This window comes from Panthera leo, chromosome B4, assembly GCF_018350215.1.
Source record: "Panthera leo isolate Ple1 chromosome B4, P.leo_Ple1_pat1.1, whole genome shotgun sequence".
Lineage (NCBI taxonomy): Eukaryota > Metazoa > Chordata > Mammalia > Carnivora > Felidae > Panthera > Panthera leo.
In genome coordinates, this window is record NC_056685.1 from 57,070,729 (window position 1) to 57,096,313 (window position 25,585).

At 33.4% G+C, this 25,585-nt stretch overlaps 1 protein-coding gene across 16 annotated transcripts in view; it reads right to left on the reverse strand.

Moving 5' to 3' along the window:
* The window catches only part of SOX5 (SRY-box transcription factor 5), a 1,003,938-nt gene that overhangs the window by 394,472 nt on the left and 583,881 nt on the right, over nucleotides 1-25,585 (reverse strand). Inside the window, exon 1 of one of the 16 annotated variants that reach the window (XM_042946050.1) lies at nucleotides 10,859-10,896. The exons of 12 other annotated variants lie outside the window; for them this stretch is intronic. In XM_042946050.1, the coding sequence (XP_042801984.1) occupies nucleotides 10,859-10,896 (38 nt within the window). Of the gene's footprint in view, nucleotides 1-10,858; nucleotides 10,897-25,585 lie in introns of those variants that run through there. 3 more of the 16 variants (XM_042946052.1, XM_042946067.1, XM_042946068.1) reach the window with 3 other exon arrangements.

Sequence of the window (25,585 nt, forward strand, 5' to 3'; positions counted from 1 at the left end):
GTTATTTAATATTTTCCAATATCCAAAGTATTTGTACAAATAATGCTTTACAAAGCAGTAAATAGTGTGTATGGCTGTTTTTACTCAACAAAAAAATCATTATTTTTTTCATTGTCCAATAACTTTTATATAAAATAATTCATTTTTATGATAATACACAAATAAATGAATTTTAATTTGCATAAAGCATAGGAATATGTTAAATCAGGAAATTCGTTATTTTAATGCTAGATATACTGACACTTGCAAAAACAACTTTCAGTGTATCATATTTCCTATATATAAAATGGAAAGAGATGTGCTTTTCAGATATTTTGTTATTAGCAGTAAGCAGAAGAAAATGTACTATACTGCTGTTATTTAGGTATAAGTTACCTGGATCAATAGTCATAAGTGCATTTAATTATAGTTGTATTTACTATAAAATTTTTAAAAAGTCAATAAATCTTATAGGCATTATTTCATATGCTAACAACTATGTTTATCAAACAAAAATATACAATTCTTTCAAAGTCTGAATTCAGTGGTTTGCATTCAGAGATATCCAAATATTTTTTACAAATTTTCATAAGCTCAAAATGACTCATTACAATTAGGGGATAAATAATTTTATACTCATTTTAAAGCCCATTTTATAACTGCATGGCTGAAACCCAAAGAATTTAAATGACTTCTACATCACAAAGTTTTAATTCTTGATTTAGAAGCTGTAGGAACATACGCCAAATTTGTATATCACTAAATGCTGTATTATAAAATGTATTAGCAGGAAGTTGCCCAACTGGACGATTTCCAGATTTTCTTTCTTATTTAACAGTAGGATATTTGCACATTTCCCTTTGGTCCTAGTTCTAAATGTAGTTCTGGTTCAGTAAGGTCCTTTTCTGTTTGTTTTGTTTTGTTTTGTTTTGTTTTACAACCTTTATATCGGTACCAGGAGAATGAGAGGGTAACACCCATTCTTTATTCCTAAATTAAAAGTGGCAGGAATAGAATAAAAAATTTCTACATCACACTCATTAAGCAAATAATTAATTCTAACAAAGGGCCAAATCCTATGTTATCCTAAATACACAAATATATATTTAAAACATACACCTCATATGTACAAGGACTTTGTCATACCATAGCCATATTTTCAAAGTGCATATAATACAGAAAGTCCTTCGATACGTAGTTAAAAGATTACGTTGCTGATGGTATAACTACACTTTTTTCCCCCCAAACATTGTGTTATAAAAAAAATGCAGTCTGCCGAATGTAACATATTAACAATATGTGAAGCTTGCCTTCTCAGATAATATAGCTTTTTAAGTACATCTTTCATTGTTCTACTCCTTGCTTCACAGAGTTTAACATTCCTTTTCTTGAAATTGCCAGTCACTAACTAATGCATATAAAATTGGTTGTCATGATCCTAATAGTTGCCTAAATTATTTTAAGAAGCACCTAAAGTCTTTCTTTGGACTGTTTGTAATCTTAATCTTGCCACTTTCCTGCCCAGTGTTTTATTTACTTATATAAAGACACAGACTGTCCATAAGCTCCCGTGTTGTCCTGAGGCTCTACTCTCTAACATTTTCTTTTTGGTTTTTTTTTTTAATCTTATCCTTATAAATACTTTCAGCTCTTTGACCCAAAATGCCACTCTCTCTCATGCTTTTCATATTACTCCATAGTTCCCTGTTCAATAGTCCATATATAATTTATTTTTCACGATATTGATAATAGTTGAGGATGATGATCTGATGCACCTGGAAGTTTCAACCACATAAAATATGAATCTTCTCTTTGAAACATTCAGCTTCAAAATAGTTCATAGCAAATTTGTGAACTTGATCCTAAATAAGAATTATACATAGTACTTAGATTTCAAACTCCTAAAATGTACTATAGTTACTTGTTCCTGCACAATACCACTCAACTGAAAGGTAAATTGAGAAATGATTCCACTCGTAAAGGCTGGTCATTCTTGCATCAGTGCAAAAATTCTGACCACTAGAGTAAGGAGCTAGGGATGTCTCAAAGGAGCTCAAAGTGATGAAATTTTAAAGGTGAGAGATTTAGAAACTATCCAGCCCATCTTCACATTTTACAGATGCATACACTAAGACCCAAAAATTCTTCCTAGTCCATAGGGAAGAGCTAGAACTTGAGATGTTACACCCAGCTAATACCACTCTCCACATGGTTTACTTATGAAAAAACCGAAATTAGTAAAGATACTGACACATGTAAATTTCTACCAGAAAAAGAGGAAACCATTTGATGTGTTAGAAAAATACTCACAATCCACAAAATATTGTTCATTTGATCCGTATGCCTTAGGCCTCTGACACTCAACTTTCTCATCCTTATCCAAAATCTCAAATATCCTTAAATTTTATTCAAGCACCCCTTGAGCCACCAAACTTCTTGAATTCAAATTTTCTCTTCAATATGCATGACAATGCTACCCTCAGATTTCAAAAGCTAGAACACTAGTATATTTAGTCTTCACAAAAGTGTTAGTGGTTCCCACTTATCTTTTAGTTTACTTATAAAAGTCCATATATTCTGCTCCTTTACTTTGATTCTTTACACTGCTATTAGGATCTTTTGGATATGCTTTTCTTTCTCTAAAAGAATGCTTTTAAACCATTAATTATTTCTAAACTCTTTATAGGTCAAATTGGATCCATTTTATTTTTCCAGTAATGTTAATTTTTTAGAGGCGAATATACAACCATATTTATATCCCATAATCCTTAGGGCTCTAAAAACAATAGCTCTTCCTTCTATTTTCTATATTCTAACTATGTTTAGGGCTGGAGGGAAATACAAGTTCTTTCCTGAGAAATGGCATTCAGTGTTATCTTTGGTTTTCTACTCCTAGGTGTTGTATGATTAATGGTACTTGGAATATTACATAAACGTTTTCTTCACATCCTGATGATATTATGGGAGAGATGGCGATCTGAATCTGACATTGTACATTTAGTTATCACTCATTCAAAGTTGAATTAATAAATGAATCAGAAATTGAATAGTTTGATCATCACTTCATTCCTTTCTCTACTAAAGGGTATATATTATGTAATGAATCTTCAACATAGATCTCTTGTAGTGCAGGTGAAAAGAAGAAATAAGAACGTTAATTTTATGGGACATACATATTCCTGTAAACTGTTTTCCAACATATGACGAAACTCAACAGCAAATAAGGAGGGGGAGCATGAAACAAAGAGACATCAGGAAAAGAGCAAAAATAAAGTCTTTGGACTTTGTAAATTATTGCCCAACAAATCTGGCCCAGGTAAATAACCCAAAGAAATAATAGAAGGCAAACAAGTAAGACCTTAACTCTGGAATCAGAATAAAAATGTTTTAGAACTTTGTCAAGCAGCCTATAGTAGCTGTGAATGAAAAAGCATAGCATAAATAAAGCATTATTTTTTTTTAATATTATGTTCTCAGGTGAAGGGTATTTCTCATTTTCAAAGTTTGTGTTTCTTTTTCATTACAATGTTCTTTTATTAGATAAGTATAAAGTTGTTTAAAATGACAACTCAACAGCTCCTATATGAAAGTTCTACAACCACTTCCCAAACAAACTATCCTCTTGGCATACTGATCCTAATTAATATAAAAAACTAAATAAAAGCAGAAACAAAAACAAAAAACAAAAAATAAAAAAACCAAACAAATCCAAAATCAGTAATAAAGTAAATCATTTACTACATTTTAAAATAAATTTTGATTAAAAATGTATCAACCAAACACCATTTGGGCCTGTCTTTTTTTACTACTAGATTAAAATATACACATACACACACACACACACACACACACATATTAACAAGCAAAGCAGTTTAACCCTTTCCCTTCTTTTCCCAGTAGCGTCCTGAAGCCCTTAAGGAGAAGACACGTCCTTTATAAAATTGCTTCTCAGTGTCCCAACTGATCTAACTCTCTTAAGTTGCCAGTATAAAAACCTTGTAAGGCTTTGAGGATGCTTTTTTTTTTTTTTTTTGGCCCAGACAGTAAATTTTATTTCTCCATATAACATCTATTCTGACTGTATCTGATTCTTAGGTTTCAATGTGACAGAAAAGATTGGGATGGGTAGGGGAGGCACATGTGCACAGAACATAATATAAAAGTCTCTGCATCTCCACAATGAGAAATATTAAAAATGAAGCTACTAATACATTTTTAAGAAAGATCATATTTTCTGTTTCTCAACATTTTCTTTTTTGAAAAACACATTCTTTCAAAGATGTGAAGAGCAGAAATAGAACGCTGTTACATATGAAAGTTTCAATGGATTTGCTGCCAGCAGCTTTTCTTTATAGTGTTCCTCTTACCTACAGTATGTGTTGGCACTGGCAGGTAGCCCTAATTCGTTAGTAGCCAAATTATTTTTGTCCCTGAAGTACGAGAAATCTCCATAGCACATGAATGAGACATGGTTTACTAGTTTACACACATTTTTATAACTCCAAGAAACCAAAACTCATTCACAAATGCTTTCATTTCAGCACAGAGAAGGGCTACAGAATACTAGAGATACCTACTTTGAATTCCTGTTCCCCACTCTCCATGAGAAAATAAAGAGGAAAAAAAATATTTTTAACTTCAATAAAAAAAAAAAAAAACTTTGGTCCTTAATGCAAGAAAAACAAACAGCTTTCTGTTCATCACACTCCACATTTCAATAAAGTCAAAATATTTCAGTATAAGGTCTTAAGAAAAAATGTCATTTAGTAATAAACCTAAATGTCTTCAGATAAGAATTCATCATGACGGCACAGCAGGTATAGATAATGTGGTTCACAACTAGCATCCTCATATTTCATGATTACCAGCTCCATGTATATACTGTTACACCATCTTCACTAAGTAATAGAGAAAAAATAGGAAGAAAAAATAAGGAACACTTAGAAATAAACATATAACACAAGTGATGATTCAGCCATAGCAAAAAAAAAAAAAAAAATCTCTGAATTCTAAGGCAAGACAAAAGTAAATATATTAACACTAAAGAGCCAAGTGACTGAAATGTTACTTAGATAAAAGATTTAAAATACAATGAGACGAGTTCAGGTTTGAATTGATTTAAGGTTCAACACTGACTTCAAATGCCTATGGACATCTACAAGCTTTTGGTTTTAATTTTCCTTCTGTCATGTTTTATGGGTAAAAGTCCTTAAACTACCTTGTAATAGATTAATTACTTTCAAGCTGGGTGACAAAAGGGCATAATGACCGGAAAATGATACAAAAGAAACAGAAGAAGCATGTTAACAAGTTTATCAACAAACCTGGGAAATTCTCATGAAGTACAGATTAAGGTTCAGTGGTTCCAAACTGGCAGCATTCAAGTTGGGTTCATATTTGGGTTTTTTGTTTTGTTTGTTTTTTTAAACCACCTGTCCTAAAACGACATTGTTTATGCTAATTATCTTTGTTTATGCCACAATTCTGTTTGTTTACCACATTCTTTTAAAATACCATATCCCTATAAACAGTTCTCACCAGAATTCTTCTAAATCTTGTTTCGGTCTGGTCCTTCTCGGCAGCCCACTGAGCAGAACGCAGCTCTACAATGAAGGCGCAAGAGCTGGGAACAAGTTTGAGTCTCTGACTCCTCAGGCTGGCAAAGGCAGGGAGTACTGCTGAGGTTTTACTCTCAGGCTCCAAGGGAAAAGGATACTGAATGTGTATAAATGCAACACCCCCCTATTGGACAAGCAGAACCATACGCCACAGGATCTCCAGAGATGTATGAACTCTCAACTAGTAAGTGAAGGGAAGAATAGATAATGCTAAAGGGAAAGGCATGCAGTTTCCAAACTGCAGGAGAAAACACAGAAATCAGAAAGCATAACAAGTCTTCTCCTGAACCATGATCAGTTCCTGCTTAAAATGAAGGAATATGAAGCATTCTCCTAAAGTGTCCCAAATAAACACTATTCACTCAAGCAAGATACTAACAGTCCTTATTTTTTTTTCTTCTCTAGCAATATCATTTGATGGTGTTCACTTATAGAGCATTTGATCTTTATATTTAATATAAATGATGATGCTATCAATCAATGAAAAGGATACAAGGAGAGAATGAATGAAGTAAGGAAGAATTTGCTATGTTTTAGTCCATTTCCTGTTCAATAGATATTTTCCACTAACAGGACGATGTTTCATGTTTTGGTCAAATCTTTGAACATCATTTTACCTGACTGCCATCATCTGGGTCAGACACCTGACATATTAAATTGTATGTGAGTTAGTATAAGAGAGATATGCAGATTGGTTTATTTCCCATGCTGCTAGTTAACCTCATTGAACTTATAAATGAACAACAAATTATGGAAGAAAGCAAAAATTCATCCATTATACTTTTTCAGCTAATCTATAAAAAGGGAGATGTTCAATCTACATAATACACATTGGCATTATACATACTGCCATTAGGTGTTTGGAGAATTGACAGTGGGAAGAACAGACAATAAAGATCAGACTTTATCCATGAATGTAATTTTGCTTTTTAAATTCATGTGAAATCGCTTCTAATTCTATAGAGGAGTAACGTACTAAAGTATTAGAGCTGGTCTTGTTATTTGCCTCTCAGGTACGATGCATACACAGATTTTAGTTAAAAGCTCCCTAAGAACAGGTAAATACGTTACCATGTTATCTTAGGCTTATTATATTTGAGAAACATAAGATAAGAAAAGAACACATCAACATGTAAAGTAATCATAACATTCACACATTTCTGTATCTGTCAACTTGCTAAACACTGAGCAGCACACAGTGCCACCTGACATTTAACCCTTAATTGTTCTCGGTGATCAGTCAGGTCTCCTGCTATGTCTTCAGGATAGTACTAGCGTGTGACTGTGATAGAAGTATAGTGTGTCCAGTGTTTCAGGTAAGGTATATTCCTAATAGCTGAATTAACTTGCAAATTATTGAGACAGCAATTAAAACCTATCATCAGTGGTAGACACCCCTTCCTCTACAAAGTAGCAATAAAAAATAAATAAAATGAATTAAGGCATGTGTCACAATATCCTAAAAATACAACATCAAACTTATAGGTTTACAGTTGTGATAAGGTTGACAGATGTGAACAGATAACTTTCCTTTGATTCACACCTAGAGGTTACCTCCTGACTTGAATGCACTGATCACTCATAAAGTTTCTAACTAAGCTGAATAAATATGTCTGGGTAATAAATATTTTATTACTATGGCCAAACTTTACGTAATTCAAGTACCGCTAATGTAAGAGATATTCTTGCGGTCCGCTAATAGTAATTTTACATGGTAATTACAAAACAGCTTTTCACAGTACCTGATGTATATTTCTGTCTTTAGAAAAAAAGCACTTAAAATTTTCCTGATGTCAAAAATTATTTCTTTAGTCAACATGACTACAAAAAATTTTGATGGGAATATAGAGCAAATAAGTTAGAATTTTACTGCAGAAGGTTCAACTCCTGTAGTGGTCTTTTCAACATGTACAAAATAGACAGCCTGTTGTCTGTACCCGTTTTGAGAGAAGCAAAGAGGTGATACTATAAGCTTAATTTGCTTCATCCCACTACCTTTAATCCCAACTTTTTTCCTAGACATTATCAGCCTGTCTTCGTAAGCAATCATCTTACACTTGCTTTTTAATTAACTCTCTAACATAAAGCGATGAGAAAGTCTAACAAGTAGCTTAGTCATAAAACTATTACACTATAATCAAATAGGATAAATATAAATATAAAGGAAATAATAACACAATACTATTGATAGTATTAAAATTTGTTTTTTTATTCATCAGAAACAAGATAAAATTGATCTTTAAGGCAAATATTTTAAATATTTTCATTCTAGGAATATGAAAAAATAGAGTATTCTGAAAAGAAAAACCTTATGTCTTGATTTTTTATTATCACACTTTCTTTTAAAAATTTTAGGAGAGTTCAAGTGTTCTTTGTCATGATGCTATTAGTGACATTCAGATCATGTTGCCAGTTATGTTTCCTCTAAATAGTATAATGTAAAAGACATTGCTTACAAATAATGTCTCAGAACATACTTTGCCTATTCACCCACACCTGAGAATTGTGCTTTTCATTACTCATAATCAGTTATGACAGTGATGCTTAAAAATGAAAATAAAATATTTCTACTTGTTTACTTTTTAGAATCACTCTTCAATTTGTTCTACCTCCTGAACATTTTTTTTAACAATGAAACTGTTACGACTTCTGAATTATTTAACAAGTGCTTATTAGTCTGACAGCATTGACCATGTTCATTTCTAGGGCTGATAATACAGACATAACCAATCTAAATCCAAAATTTGATCCTGATATTTAAGTTTTGAATATCTCTTGAAGTTCAAAATAGTCTACAGGTTGAAAAGAATAACAGAAGATGGATAGGACTCTACCAATGAAGTTAGAAAAAAAGATCACATAAAACTTCCAAAATATATGAACCCAAAGCCACTTATTTATAGCCTCTAGAGCAAACTACTTTATTTCATAAAGAAATGTAAAAGTTTTCTTTTCAGATTTCTAAGTTTGAGTGAATAACTCATCTATGGCAGGTAAGCAAACAGAATAAAAATTAACACTCAATGGAAATGACCTACTTATTCAATGAAAGTTGCAATAGTTGAGAAGAAAAAAAAAAGCTGGCTATATGTGACAGTGCAGTTATAGCAAATATACCTCCTTTGGAGAATATAAATATTCAATATTAAGTCTGCAAGATATACTCTATGTGGGTGACTATAGATACTCACTCGTACAAATTCAGTGTAAACAAATAGTAATGAATTACTGAGATTTTTGTCTGTATTACCAATTACAACCACAGGGGAAATTAGTAAGAAATTGTATATTGTATGACGTTTAAAAATTATTTCAGCTACTAATATTTCCAAATATTCTGTCTATACTAATAACTCTATTGATGATCAGTAGCTTATTTAATTAGCCAGCAAGAAAAGCATGCCTTTGGGTGACAATAAAATGAAATTCTCACCAGGAGTAAAAAAAAAAAAGTTAAGAGATTTGAACATCAGAATAGTAAAGGGAAAAGTTTAGTTCAAAAGAGATAATTGAAAAAAATACAAATAAAGTTCACAGCAGGAAAGCTTGCCTATATAGAGAAATAGGTTACAGCCTGTTAATATGTAACTACCTTTTTATAAGAACAGTCTGTTAACAGGCTTACAAATCAGACTCAGAGTTTTATTTTCAAAAAGTATATAGAGTTGAAGGTAATCATGTGCTACTCTGTGCACGCTAGAAAAATTACTGTGGTATACATATTACAAACTGCAACACCAAGAATTAGTATGTCCCAATGTAAATAACTTCAGTATCTACATATGAAACAGGCTATATGTGCAAACAAAAGCTAACTATTTTAAGGAGTTAATATATAGAACTTTGAAAAAAAATTAATTCAAGATTGTTAAGAAAGCTCAACCATTCACTGGAATTATCTTGTGAAGATGCACCCTAATTAAAAAAAAAAAAAAAAGAGGAGGAAGAAGAGATGAAATGAAAGAAAGAAGACAGTATTAAAGTATACATGTTAGCTATTTTACTTTCTTCCTTGATCTGATGTTGGCTACTCTAATATGTGACCACATTCAAGCATTATTTTATTCTCAATACCCTTCTTCTCTTCCATTGCTTCACTTCTAGAATGTTTTAATCTTTGTCCTTTCTTTTTTCGTCTTTTCATATCAAATTCAGTCGTTTGAGCGATGAACAGCTTGACTTAGCATATTTTTAACCAGCTGGTCTAGCACCTAGCTTGCATTGCATAGTCAGATACAACAAATGTTTATACAGAAGGTAGCTTTCATGAAAATGAAAAAAAGCCTGGGTATCATGCATCCTGGCTTTTTTTAGCTTTTTTTTTTAATTCACCATACAGAATACAAAGTTTGAATTCTTTTTAATGGCAAACAAAATTCTATTTATAGTTCCAAAAAATGAACTTATGCTGGGATAAGAACTCAAATTTAAAAACTGCAATGTGTACTTATAGGAACACGAAGAGGGCTAAAATTTTTTCAAAGCCCTGTTTTACTTGCAACATCAAATGGAAGGATATTACACACATTTCTCTAAAGAGGAACTACTTAATTACAAATACACTTTTTCTCATCATAGCAAAAGGGAAAAATACAGTAAATCAAAATTAGTTTAAGACAACTAGCACAAAAAGTAGCTACTAAAACTTAGAAAGGGATCATCCGCATTTCGCTTTTCTTGACGTTTCCAGAGTACTATACTGATACACTGCTGTGATGTTAAATTTTCTTTAAAAAAAAATCTGCTCTCTTATATCAACAAAAGGTCATGTGCTTTACTAGGCAGCTTCCAAAGTTTTACGGAAGGATCAGATAGGAACTTATAGCCTCTGTTTTAACCACCACTGAACCCTTCTGTCACCCCAGAAATTAGGAGACAGAGATATTGAAAATGGTAACACTCTGCACAAAAGCATTTAAAAAGGTGAAGAAGGGGAGAAAAATATCAGTGAAGGAAGAAAGTAAGAGAAGGAATGAGAAAGAGAAAACCAGCGAGTGGAAGCGAGAGAGATGCTTAATGTTCATTTAATTTCCTGTTATAGGACACAACCTAAAAACATTAACAGAAATCTCGGAGACTTTGCCAATCAGTTCAATTTGGTCCGGGCAATCACAACAAAAATCAGCTAACAAGATTGCAGAAGCACTAGCTAAAAGCTTTTCTAACAAACACGTTTTAGGGAAGCATCTTCCAATTGATTCAGAGATGACTGTAAAATGAGAGTTGTACTTCAATATATTAGGGGGGAAAACTGTACTCACCTTTCAAACTCCTGAGGTAAATCAGGGTCAGTAAGCATGCTGGAAAAGCACAATTTCCCTTTGTCACAGCAGCCACCTATGATCGTCTCCAACTGAACCTGTCAAGTGAGTCCAAACCTTCTAAACCAATTGATTTTCTCTCTCTCTTCCCTTCTCTTCTCTCCCTCTCTCCCTCCCTCCCTCCCTCTCTCCCTCTCTCTCAATCTTTCTCTCTCTCTCTCTCTCTCTCTCTCTCTCTCTCCCCCTCTCCCCCCCCCCACCCTCCTCTCCCTCTCCTAGGACTCCTTGACCAGTCTCTTAAAGGGGTAGCGCACTTCCAGCAGCGGGGTCTGGCTGCTCCCCCCCTCCGCGGGAGCCGCGCTCGGCTGCAAGGCACTAGACAACCTCAGGGTGCCTGTCCTTTCCTTTTAATTCGCTCTTCTAGACATCACCGAATGTGAGAAGTCAACTCATTTAACACGTCTCCCATACTCTCTCTCCTCTAAATAATAAGTCACACACACACACACACACACACACACACACACACACACACACTCATACGCACACAAAACAGTATGATTTTTTAATGCATTTGCTGCTCATTAAAAGAGAAATCTGTATACTAAGAGAACCACGACTAAACTGCATTTATTAACTAATTAAGCAAAAAAAATAGATGTTGGTAATATCATTTTTACACAAAGAATTGTTAGTCCCTCACCCCTTTCTAGGCTCTCTCCGTGCGCACACGGAAACACACACACACACACACACACACACACTCACATACACACAACAATCAGGCATTGTTCTGAGGGAAGAAAAGCAACTTTGACAGATTGAAATATAGCAGAGGCCCCTTCAAGGAAACCTGTAAACAACTTGTCACTCACTCTGTCGGTCTCACTGTTAGCTCGTGCTTTCCACAAAGTGGTGCGAACGTCCTGGCAACCCAACCAAAGTTTCCTCAGCTTCAAACTCCATAAAACACGACGTGCGATGTGGAGGGGAATAGGTATCCACATGCCAAAATAATACACACACGAGGGAACAAAAACCCAAACCACACCAGAAAGATGGTACCAACAAACTGTCCTGTCCGGGATTGCTGGGGAGGTCAGAGGTAGGAAGCGCTCCCCTGGCTGTGGGTCTCTTTAATTTCCTCTGCCCAGGCAGACACAGATAACAAGGTGGACAAACTATGGCTTTACAGATCCTAAGCTGGCTGGCAAGGCACAGCCTCCATAGCAGTTCCAATTATCTAGATAAAAATCTGGCAGGCGAGGAAGGTAATCAGGTAATGTACCTTTGACATGAAATGACAGAGGCACATACACACACAGAGAAAGACACTTACACAGACACGCATGCAGAGATGGTGGCTGCCCCGCGCACCGCAGCATCTGGTCAGGGAGTGAGCACACACTCACCAACACGAGATAGTGTGCATTCTTCACACACACACACACACACACACACACACACACACACACACACACTCAGTCACTCACACACGCTCTCCACTCCTACTGGGAGGGTTCATTCTGCACAAAAGGCTACATTACAGAGCCCGCCCCAATAAGGGAAAGAGAGAAAAAAAAGCCTTCCATTGTTGAGAGGGCAGGTCAGTTGATTAGATTTTCTGTGGAGAATTCCACGAGGAAATTCCCTTCAAAGCCGAAGTGATTAACTGGGGGCTATTCTGGAAATGGAGCAGACAATGGCTCAATAGTCTGCACAGCCAATGTCCAGGCTGGCACTGAACTCACTTTAAAAAAAAATAAAAGCCAGACTCCCTGTTCTTTTCCACACATTCCCCCCCAACCCCCTCCACTCCTTCCAACTTCCCCTCCCAATTCCTTTTATTTTGCAGCTGGACAACATTAAGGGCCTTTAAAACCACAAGGGTTGACCCCATAGCAGTTTGATTAGGTCCCACTTTTTTTTTTCTGGCGACAGGCAGACAGTAAGTTTACTTTTTTAGACATAGACACCTTACACATATTCCAAACAGAAAAACCAGTTATTAACCTTCTCATATTAATAAATGTATTCTTCATTGAAAGCTTATACATTTTTTGACAAAGTTGATAATGACTTAATAACAGGATCCATCATTCACAGGATATCCTAAAAATAAATGTATACATACAACAAAATCAATGTGGAATAAGATTTAAGCATGTCACTATGGAGTTAAGATACTAACAAAACACAGAATGATGACCCACCCTGAAAAAGCTGTTAACAAGGGATGTGGCAAAAATGACTTGATGCTGACATGATTTTCTTTTTCAGCAGTTGGGGAAGGGGGAAGGATATTACTCACTATTCTTGTCATTAACCTCAAATTATTTTTTTCATTACAACAACAACCCATTCCTACATAGCAAAATAAGTGAATTGTTGCATTTATTTTAAACACCTATTTTTTATTTAAGACCTTATGGGACCTACAATCTAATACATCTAATTGATAAAGTATACAATAAATAATTTTGTATATTGTTAACAGTGGTTATGGGAACTAGGGAACGGTAGCTGCATGGCTGCGCACACTTTAAAAAATAGTTTTTAAAAGATTTCCTAATTAGGGTATCTTGTTTCATCTAATATCAATAGAGAAAAATGAAGAAGGAGGGAGGGTGAGTTCCTAGGGGCAATGGGAGATGAGATCAGGAAAAGGAGGAGGCAGCAAGGAGAGGATGCAGGGAGAGCACAAGGAGGAGACATAGTGGCAGCATAAAGATAGAAACAAAAATAATGGCCATAAGGCAGGATGCTGAGATCCGTATGGTCCCAGCTGCTGTCTTGCCACAGCTACTACCTCTGGTTGTTTCTCTGAAACTCTAATCCAGAAGGTCACCAGAGCAGGTAAGAAAGCAAGTATGAGTTTCTGAGGCCAACTTTACTAGAAAGGAAAAATGCTCATATCAGAATCTTCCTTGCCTTTGGTTTTATTTTCATAGACTCTTGATCTATGTATTGGTAGGTATACATATGTGAAATAAACACAAAGAACATATAGGAAAATGTTAATGGTTTGGAAGTTAGTTTACAATCTCAACATGTTTCTATAAACATCCCTATAGCCTTTCCAAAACAAATTATTTCTTGCACAATCATCCCTGCTAAGCAAATTGAAACAGACTAGGAACTAGACAGAAAATCTGCCCAATATAATAATGATTATTCTAATAATGATACTTTGAATTAATGGAACTCCAAGCTCATAAGGAATTTTGTTCACATAGATTAGCTCATGGATCAGAAAAGAGTGAGTACTGGTATATCCTTCTTTCCCAGTGTTTAAACTTGGGCAAGAGGAATTTAAAGTCATACAACTAATTAGTGGCCCATTTGTTACTTGAAACCAGATCTTATTTCACTTGTGACACCATAATACAGAATAAAATAACAATCCAGAATTTATAGCTGAATGAAAATCCCAAGATAGTACTTACTTTTAACAGACATAAAGGCTTTCGAATAATTGTTAATAAAATTCAATTTGATATAATCTCATTGGCACTAAGTTGGTGCTGTATTTGATGGTTGAATGGAATAAATATTTTAAATGTATCTCTCTAGGCCGTAAAAGTTTTCTCTCGTTTGAGTTCTCTATTGCAAATTAACATTTCTGCAAGACTTCAGGATGTCAGCAAAAGAGAAGGCAATTCTAAAATGTTCTTCTCAAATCCTGTTATTGATAATATTATAAAATGATTCAATTGACCCAATGAATCCAATATTTAATAGTAAATTACTATTATAAATACTTTTATTTTATATTAAATGTTAAAATGTATAAATATTAAATATGTGTTAATGACTAGCACAATATATGTGTTAAATAAATCTATATCCTTTATCAATTGCCTGAAAAGTTTAAGATATTCAATTTGTTATATATCTGATATTCTCACCCAATGTGGGGCTTGAATTTAGGACCCCCAGATTAAGAGTTGCATGCTATTCCAACTGAGCTACGCAGGAACCCCCAGGTAAGTACTACAGCTTTAAAAGGAGAATTCAAGAAAAATTTGTAACAAATCTAATTATATATATGACTAAAATTCAAATTGTTTCATATCCAAGCCCTCTAGGATAAACACGGTAAGAAAAGTTAAAACCAAAATAAATAAGCAAATGATCAGAAAGCACTAATGACAACTGAATAATAATTAAATTGGTAGGAAATATAAAAATGTCTACAAACAAAGGTACACAAACAGAAATACATCTCCAGAGCAGAAGAGAGCACAAACTACAATAGAAACTCCATAAAACAATTTTTCACTTAATGAGTCTCTTTGACACTGCTGAAACAGTATTCTGGAGAATGGACTGAACCTGAAAAGTGTGCTTTTGAGTTCATGTTGTTTCCATTGCAAATATAAAAAGGAGACTCACACAGGCTAAGGAAATACAAGATATGCTCGGGAACACTGTTGGAAAATTCTCAAAGAGAATATCAGGAACTTTAAAGATCATAGACAAGTTATTTCCAAACTTAACCCTTTCCAGACAATGTTTCAAGCAAGCATTTCTAATATTTTTCTTCTAATTTTATTTTATCTGATTTTCTTTATGTTTATTTATTTTTTGAGAGAGATTGAGAGAGAGAGACAGAGACAGAGAGACAGAGGCAGAGAAGGAGCAGGGAAGGGGCAGAGAGAGAGAGAGAGGGAGACAACAGAATCCAAAGCAAGCTCTAGGCTCGGAGCTGTCAGCGCAGAGTCAGATGCGGGGCTCAAATCCACGAACTGTGAGATCATGACCTGAGTTGAAGTCAGATGCTTAACCGACTAAGCCACGCAGGTGCCCCTTTTTCTTCTAATCTTAAAAGGAACTGTTTAATTCCTCTACTTTAAGATATAGTTGTTACACACCTTCTACTTTAATAACTGAAATTGCAATATGTTGTCACGGGTACAGATTACATTTTGATATTTTATGAATGTTCCTACCATCAAGCTACAGCTTTCACATTTTATGGAATTTGGAAGGTTATGTTTGAGAAATAAAACATTTAGTATTATAACCACAATAAATTTAAAGCAAATCAGTGTCAGACAATAACAACATTTGACACAAGCAAGAGGCTTTAAGAAAATGTACATCTATTTTTCCCCCACGATGTTATTTACTTCATCACAAAAACATTTGAAAAGAACCCACTCTCTTAAAAAAAAAAAAAAAAAAAGAAACACAAAACTTGCAACCAATGTACATCTGTGAGTCATTCACCAAATAAATGCCTGATAAGCTCACCATGACCTATCACGTGTGGCTTCAAACTAACTTAGAGTCTTGTAATTGGACCTCTTCAGAAAACAACTAAGAAATTCAATAGCTCATGGTTTTAAAAATACCTAAACTTTCAATTTCCCATAATGCATTTTTTTTGCCAGGAAATTGGCATATAATAAGAGGTTATAAATTCAAGGTTTTTGTACCCTCATACTTTCTGTATTGCCATTTGGTTAGTTAGAATATGAATTTTCCTCAGATCACGTTTTTGACCAACTAGTGTTCTTTAAGTGTTCCTTTTCACTTTAGAAACTCCATTGTCATACTTGTCTCAAAGAGCTGATGCCATTCCCAGTCATAGTTCCCACTGATTGATACCTTACTATTTATCTCCTTTAGAATAATTTAAAGTGACAAAATGATAAATTTTATTTTTTGAGAACTCTCTATCATAACTGTGAAACATATAAAACAAATGATCTCATAATATTAAAAAAAAAAAAACTACATTAGATATGTAGCTGTATTATCCCAACTACAAATGAAGCAACCAAGGCTAACCAATAAGTTAATTAATTTATCTGTGGTCCCACAACTAATAGATACAGAGATGGAGAACATCAAACCTAATAACATCTTTCCTTGAAATTCTCAAAAGGCACCAAATTCTGACTTATCTCAATATAACCTAATAGTAATTCAATATTGAGTACACAGGAAAGTGTTCATAAGTATGTTTTAATGCTAAGTGACTGTCCAAACTTTGAACAAAGTTACATAGAATGAAGATTGCCCCATCCTCACAAATAACTTAATATAAAAGATGGTTCTTTGTACAATTAAAAAGAATTAAATAATAGTACTCTTATCCAATTTATGGTGATAATAAACATCAAAATTAGTACTACTCATCATATAACTTGGCTCTTTTTAACAAAATAATTTCTAAACATTCTCTTTCTTTTTTTAAGGAAACATTCATTTTTATTTTATTTTATTTTATTATTTTATTTTATTTTATTTTATTTTATTTTATCTTAGAGACAGCTTGATCAGGAGACAGGGGCAAAGGGAGAAGGAGAGAGAGAGAGAGAGAGAGAGAGAGAGAGAGAGAGAGAGAGAAAGAGAGAAAGAAAGAAAGAAAGAAAGAAAGAAAGAAAGAAAGAAAGAAAAAGAAAGAAGGGAATATCTCAAGCAGGCTCCACGTTTAGCACAGAGCCCAATGCAGTGCTTGATCCCAGGACCCTGGGATCATGATGTGAGTGGAAACCAAGAGTGCGATGCTCAACTGACTAAGCTGCTGAGGCACCCCTAAATATTCTCTTTCTCAATATGATAATATTTGGTGTCACAGGGAAAATACAGGAGCCTATTTTGCTGTTCCCTATGTAACTACTTTGCAATGGAATTTCTGTCTTATAGAAAGAATCATTTCAGAAAAATAAGAACAACTGGACTTATACTTTATTTATTTATTTTTTTTTAATTTTTTTGCTCACTACACAATCATCTCTCCTTGTGATAAGTGGTGATTTCTAATGGTTTGCAGTTCATGAGGATGAGAGGTACATGAACCAATCACTCTGGTGGTAAAAATCATGATTCCTATTGAGTAAAAAAATCCATATAACTCATGAAAATAGAAGCCATATACATGGGATCATACATTAAAAGAGTGCTCTTAACCATCAAACTTTCTGTATTATTTTCAACCTGGAAAGAAATTCAGGGAATGTACTGCATTGGCATTTTACCTAGAGGCAGACCCAAAGTGAGAAGTAGCACCATAATGTTGCTACAGTGTAGGTTGGGTTCTTACTTAGTAGATGATTTTTGCAAAATAGTTTAGTACACATCTTTCAGGGAAGTTTTTCACTATAGATGTTATATGCATTTCTTGATATTAACTAATCAGAGTAGAAATAAGAGATAAAACTGAGTAAATTAGGAAAACATTTGAACATTTAGCTTCACTTTTAAGTTAATTACACCTATCTATCATTTATAGTCTTCCTTTGCACACCAAGTAGATGCTAAATCTTAATCCTAGTAAATGAAAATGTTACCTATTAACAACGTTGTCTACTTACGTCTAGAGCAGCGCAGGTGAAAGAATTATGGCTAAACTGAAATGTAGGAGTTTGTGTTCTAAGATAGACTCTATTCCCTCCTTACTAGTGGCATGGTTTAACTTAAATCTTTAACATCTCAGGAAAAATGATTTTTAAGGTCCCTCTGACTCTCAAATTCTGACTCTATAATCTCTTCTTCGATAAGTCAATTTATAATGTGCAAAATAAAATTTCCTACCATTCTCAGTTTTATCCCAATTATATATCCTTTTAAAAAATGTTTTGCAACTACTCCCTGTAGCTTATTTTAGTCCTTTTAAATATGTAACAACTCGGCATTCACATGTCAATACAAGATGATGAGAAAAATAAATCTATCATTAATGAAAGTTAATTCTGCTAAATTCCTTTAAGTTAAAATCATCAGGAGAACTTAACTGGTCACAGAAAATGGCCATGTTTTCAAAAGAACTAATTTTATGACAAAATTCACCTCTTTGTGATTCTGAAAAATTTGTTGTACTTGAATTTTCAAATCACAACTTTCATTTTTTTTCTGATATGTATGAATAAACTTATTAGTACTATCCCATAAAGAGAATTAAAAGCAGTTTCTTACTACACTGAACATGTCATATGTGTGTGATGGTAGTGAGTGGCACGCATGGAGAAATAAACGGAAGTGATTCTACCTTTATCCAGAATTTTAAAACATCAAATGAGAAACTCAAACTAAAAAGTTGAAATGATAGAAATCCTGACAGGTAAATTGTGTTCAAGAAAACCTAGTTTTTAAAATAAATTTTGTGAGCACTCTGTAGAACCCCTGCCAAATAGCTTCTTTTATTTGTATTATTGTTAAAAAAATGACTCACTGCTGTAATTTAGAAAATAATTCAGTCAGACTATACACAGGATGAAAATGTAAGAAAACAGATATTACCAAAAGAATGTATTCATTTGACGACTCCATAAGTATGTATCAAATCTTTAACTCATAAGTGTATAGTGTGTGTGTGTGTATGTGTGTGTGTGTGTATATGTGTGTATACACACATATACACACACACACACATATATATATTAACATATATGTATTTGTATACTTCCTGTAATAAATGTATATATATTTGTAAACTTCCCTGAAACTGAAGAACTATTTAGGTATCAAATGGTGTATTAGTATTTTAAAATATCTATTAATTAACTCTAAACAAATCAGGGATTTGCAATCAGAAACATTTATTTTAAAATCTCACTTGAAGTCAAAGCATAGACTAAAAGACTATATAAGCATTTGTAACACAGACCAATATCCTAAGACATCTTAATATGAATATATATATATATATATATATATATATATATGCATATATATATTTTATATAATATATACTATATATTATATAATATATACTATATATTATATATACTAAATACTATATAAGTTCTTACCAACTAGAAATCTACAATTTTTACACAGATAATTTCATTTACTTTTCAAAACAAATCTAGAGTGTCTCAGTTACTGATATCAGTTCCACGTCATAGAAAAGGTAAGTGAAATACAAGGACAAAAATTATCCAGCTTCTGAATACACAGCTTGTCAGAGGCAGAACCACAATTTCACACAAGTCTTCTAATTACAAACCTAGTGCCCATTACACTGTGCAAGAGAGCTACTTCCAAAAATTATAGGCAACACAAAATCAAATGATAAAAGTATTAATTAGGGAGACAAATAAAATTCTGTGGGGAGTTTAAGTAACAAGTGATCTTAAAATATGATGACCATTTTCTGAACTTCAAGAATTTAGAATTCGTTTGTTGGAGTTAATAAAATATAGATCAGAGAATCAACTGAAAACCCCAGAAGCACTATGAGAATTCAAAATTACAGTGGGGAAAAAAAGTAATATGTAGAAATCAATAACTTTCATATATATGCTAACACACAGCTATTAAGAGATAATAAGGGGGGAAAAAGGCCCTATTAGGATTTGTAGCACAAAAGATAAAAGAGCTAAGAAAGAATGCATTCACATAGAAGACTGAATTGAAGAAAGCTTTAACATATATTGAAAGACATACCATGTTCCTGGATAGGTAGCATCGATATCATAAAAAAAATGTCTTTTCTTTCTAAATTAATGTATAAGCTTATTATTGAATTCAAACTAAAATACCAGCATATGTTTAAAACACTATATAAATTCATTCAAAAGTTAATGTGAAGCAAACAAAACAAAGAGGAATAATCAGAAAAACTGAAAAAGAATAAGGTCTCAGATCACCAGAAATTAAAATATAATATAGAGACTCAAAAATTTTTTAAAAATGTATATTGAACAGATTCAAAGACCAAAGGAATAAAAAAGAAAGTACTGAAAAAAAAAAAAACCAACAAGACAGAGTGGGTATTTAGTATATTCTATTTAGTAAATAGAATAGTAAATAGTAAACTCCACGCAAATAGGAGTATAAATTCCAAATGGATAAAGATTCAAATGCAAAGAATAAAATAAAACAAAACAAAAATAATAAAACAAACAACAACAAGAATAATGTAAATCTACCAGAAGGGAAACTAAGCAATTTCCAATATAATCTTGGAGTAAAGAAGTCTTACTAACAATGGATCAAAATTCAGAAGCCATAAAATTAAAAAAAAATAAATAAATCCAACCATATAAACACAAAAAACTTTTGGATGATAAAAGGCACCAAAAAAAAAAAAAAAAAGACATGAGACAAATTGGGAAAAAAAATATATGCAACTAATATCAAAGGAAAGAGTGAGTCTCTATATGTGAAAAGTTCTTTGAAATCCATAATAAAAGGATCAACAATCCAACAGTAAAACAGATAAACAATATAACTCGTCCAAAGAAAAGGAAATAGAAATGGTTCTTAAACAAAGGAAAGATGTTCGGCATTCTTTAATACAATCTACGATGACAATGTGATAACCATTGTTTTTAAATCTATCAGCTTGGCAAAAAATCAAAACTTTATTGAATATTTGATGTTAAATTGTATTATTTATTCATAAACAATTTGTTCTCTCCCTTGCTATACTCTAAGGTGATGGAGTCTACTTCTTACCTCATTGACTTTGTCTTAAGACATGTTCTTTGCTTTAGACAATGGAATATGGAGCTTTCTGTATGAAAGATTCATTTGGCTCAGCCACCTCATCTTGTTTCTGTCTTTCTCCATGAGAATAGCATATACAAGACCAGGACTAGTCACCTCAGCCTAGATCTTACAATAGGAGGAGACATGGAGTCAAGGGTACTCCAGCCCAGTCCAATCAAGCCAACAAATGCAGCTGACCCCAGTACATCCAGAGCCCTCATGTAACACATACAAGAAAAAAAATCACAATAATTGTAATCCATTGATAGAGTGGGATTGTTTGTTACAGCAAAAGCTTACTACTATTTACAGTCTTGTTTGTGACTTAGGGAAACTGGCACTCTTGCATATTACTACTAGAAATATATATCAATATAACCTTTATGGATGGCAATTTGGAAATATCTACCAAAATTACAAAGCAAATTCCACTTCTGGGAATTTATTAGAGATATACTTTGACATGTGCAGAACGTTTTGTATCCAAAGTTAGTCACCGTAGAACAGCATGCAATAGCAGAGGATTGGTAATACCCCAAGGGTCTATTATTTAGGGGTACAACAACACAATGGTATACTATACAGCTATTTAAAAAAAAAGACTGTAACTATACACTGAATCACACACACAAAAAAAGATCTTCGGTAAATTATTGACCTATATTAAGGGCAAAACAAAATACATAACTGAGAACTGAGCATAGTATGCCACAAAATGTGTGAAAATAAAACATCCAGTTTCTTTTTGCTTGTATATGCATAAGAAAACAATGAAAGGACACATAAGAAAATAAAACAAAAACAATTATAATGGTGGGGCAGGGAGAGCTGGGAACTGACCAGATGTAAGATATGTGAGTTAAAACTTCTTGCTATATGGTTTTTTAGCTTTTTTTTTTCATTTTGAAGTGAATCCATTAATTTTTCAAAACAAGTTAAATATACATAAATCAAATTAGTTAAATAACATCTAATAGAACTAAAAACTCCCAAAGGGTTGCCTATAAACTATACATATTTCTCAGGTTCAGATAGGCAAACCCCATGCAAACATATTTGCAGAGGCCTATAATTAATATGTAACACTTTTGTTATTAAAAAGCACTTGGGGCACCTTGGTGGCTCAGTCACTTAAGCATCTGACTCTTGATTTCGGCTCAGGTCCGTGATCTCACGGCTGCTGCTGAGATCAAGTCGGGCTATACACTGACAGCATGGAGCCTGCTTGGGATTCTCTCTCTTTCCCTCTTTCATTCTGCCCCTCCACTGCTTGTGTGTACTCTCTCTCTCAAAATAAGTAGATAAAAACTTAAAAAAATGCTTTAAAATGCATTTTACCTGCTGGAAAAACCACAATTCTCATTTTTAATTATAATCCTCAATTTAAAGATATTTTCATAGAATATGATTTCAATTTCTGAAATAAATATTTCTTTAACTGAAATTCAAAGATCCCAGTGAATCTATTCTTGGGGATATGTAATTTTTTTCCCTTAAAAGAGGCTATATATAACTCAAGTTTGAGAGATGATAGCTGTATTATAAATCAAAATTCCTTAATATGGCATATTTGGCTCTGTCATGGTCTCCTTATCCAACCTTATCTCTCCCTACACACCATGAACTTCATTCTCCAACTACATTGCAGTGACACAGTTGGAGGCAAACAGCCTGCTATTTCTTCTCTTCAATGCTTTTGGGTGAAATGTGCATTACTCCTAAAATATTTTCCACAGTCCCTTACCTCAATTTATCAGCCTAATTTCTACTCATCCTTCATAGTTTGTTGAAGCATCAGATCCTGTTGGAGTCTTGGTCCCTAATTTGTTATTCTTCTTGGGACTCTCACAATACTCAGTAGAATGGAAGTTCCCACCATTTCCCCCTAAGCTCTATAAAGGTAGACACTGAATCATGTCTATCTTACAGATCATTTCAAAGTTCTGTAGTTCCCATTGCATTCCCGATATAAGGAAGAAACTCAGGAGATTTCAATATCATACATTTGTGTGGGTACTGGGTATCACGAGACATTGCCCAATCTGTTTCCCCAAAATGAAACCTGCTCCCTCGTCATCATCTTTACATCTGAGTTTAAGTATCACTTCCTGGGAAAAAGACTTCCCTAGACCAGGATTGAAGTGTGGGAGAAAATATGGTAGAGTATCAAAATCCACGGACAACAGTGGTGGTATGAACAGCAGGTTGGAAGTTGGAATTTCTTTTGGAGAAAAAGTGATGTTACATTGAATTTGACATAGAGATTTCCAATTCAGAGGTGGAATTATTAACAATGTCCTGAAAATATAGGAAAAGCAGACTTTATTCCATAAGTTCTAAAAGCTCTTTTATAAGATGAGTAAAGCACTTAACTACAAAGGATAAAGTTTTAAAAAGGACAAACAACATAATGATGATTTTTTTAAAGAGGCCTATTTGAAAAACCATTGATTTTGGCAATTAGGTGACCATTGATGAGAGATGTTCTTAAAACACAAGAACAGAGTTAGTTCATCTCTGGTAAGATGAAATCATAAACTCTATAGCCTTCCCTTACCACTCTGGAAACACACACAAACATACACAGAAATATTTTATTCCTTTCGACAAATAAAATTCTAGAAACAACATAGGAATTGCACCAGAAAAAGGAAAATATCAACTGAAAGCACACTCTAGGAAAAATAGACCAGTGAGGAAAAAAATGTTGAAATTAAAAAAAATATCTGAAGTTTTTGAGAAAAAATAAACTAGTCACCACTTTCATAACATAATGGCCTTCTTTATTAATTTAATAATGGCAATAATCCCTGTCAAATACAACTGCCATCCCAGTTTTCCATGTGTCCAGATGTTATTTTGGCAATTAGTCAGTCACTGCCATTTTTATTGCATTTAAAGTGATCAAGTATGCAGTTGCCCACTGTTGTCCTTTTCTTCCAGTACAAAGGTTTGAATCTTATTTTTGATCTAAAAATATTCCATTTATATCTCTTTGTTGATAGATTTTCCTGTAGCTTTATTTCAAAGTCCTGTAGAAATCATTAGTGACATTATGCCAAGGGCTGAACCTCATAAGTAAGCAACCTGAACAGTTTGATTCACTGAAAAACCAACCTACAATTCACTAAAAGAAAATGTAATAATGATCTTGTCCAATTAAAACTGTTAAATTAAATGGAGAGAATCTAATGATTTCCCCTTATCATTCTGATATTCTGGAAGCATAGCAGGGGAACAATAAATACCAACACATATATTAAAGATGCCTACTCTGTTTTAGTTTAAGAAAAGCAAGCACATTCTTTTAAAAGAAAACTGCACCATTACATAAGGGGCATTCTAATGGAAGCATCCAAGGGCAAATAAGGGCAAATAACCTCCTTTTAATTAAAGCATACTTAAATAATTTCTTAAGCCAGTTTAACAAACAGAAAGCTACCCTTTTAACATGTTGAAGCACAAGAGAAAATAAGGATGCTGCCTGAACATAAGACTAGTTATGGCAAATGCAAATAGACGTCAGTTATGTTCTATAAATTCAAAAATAATAAATTTACCTCATTTGTCTTTTTCTATAATTCCTGTCAAATACATATAGTCATGCTTTTCTGTTACATATGTGCAGTTCTGTCTGCATACCTGCAGTTTAAGAAACTATAAAAGCAGACGCAGAATTCACGGAATTGTTCTTGATCCCTGAATCTGACATATCCATATAAGAGCAAAAGTCAGTTATTGGGGGAACTAGACTGGTTAATTTAGTGATCTGACCTTAGAGAGCTTTCAGAGACAATGCTCAGTAGGATTACCACAACTGAGATATCTTGAGTCTAGCAGGCATGCATGAACAAAGTACAAAAAGTTGGAAGTAAGTTTGAGTCGATGGATTGTTTTTGCCTTTGAAGTGTATACTATTTACATAGGTGTTCTGCAAATAAAACCCATTGATAATAAACTAGTTATAACTGGTCAATAAAAATCTAAAGCTGTAATGCTCAAACTTTTTAGCCTTAAAACACTTCCTCAAAAACAAAAACAAATAAAACTTAGGTAGAAAAGAGAAAAAAATAAGGGTAAGTTTGTGTGTTAGGGATTGGAGCAAGGGAGCAAGGGTAGAACAGAAGAGGATTCTAACCTCTCTCTTCAAAGCACGGGTAGAAAAGCGTCACACCAAAATAATTCTAAATGTCTGCAAGAACAAATTAAGACCTACTATGGGAGATAAATATAGGAGTATTAATATAATATAAACTAGATATTTATAAATATTTTATAACA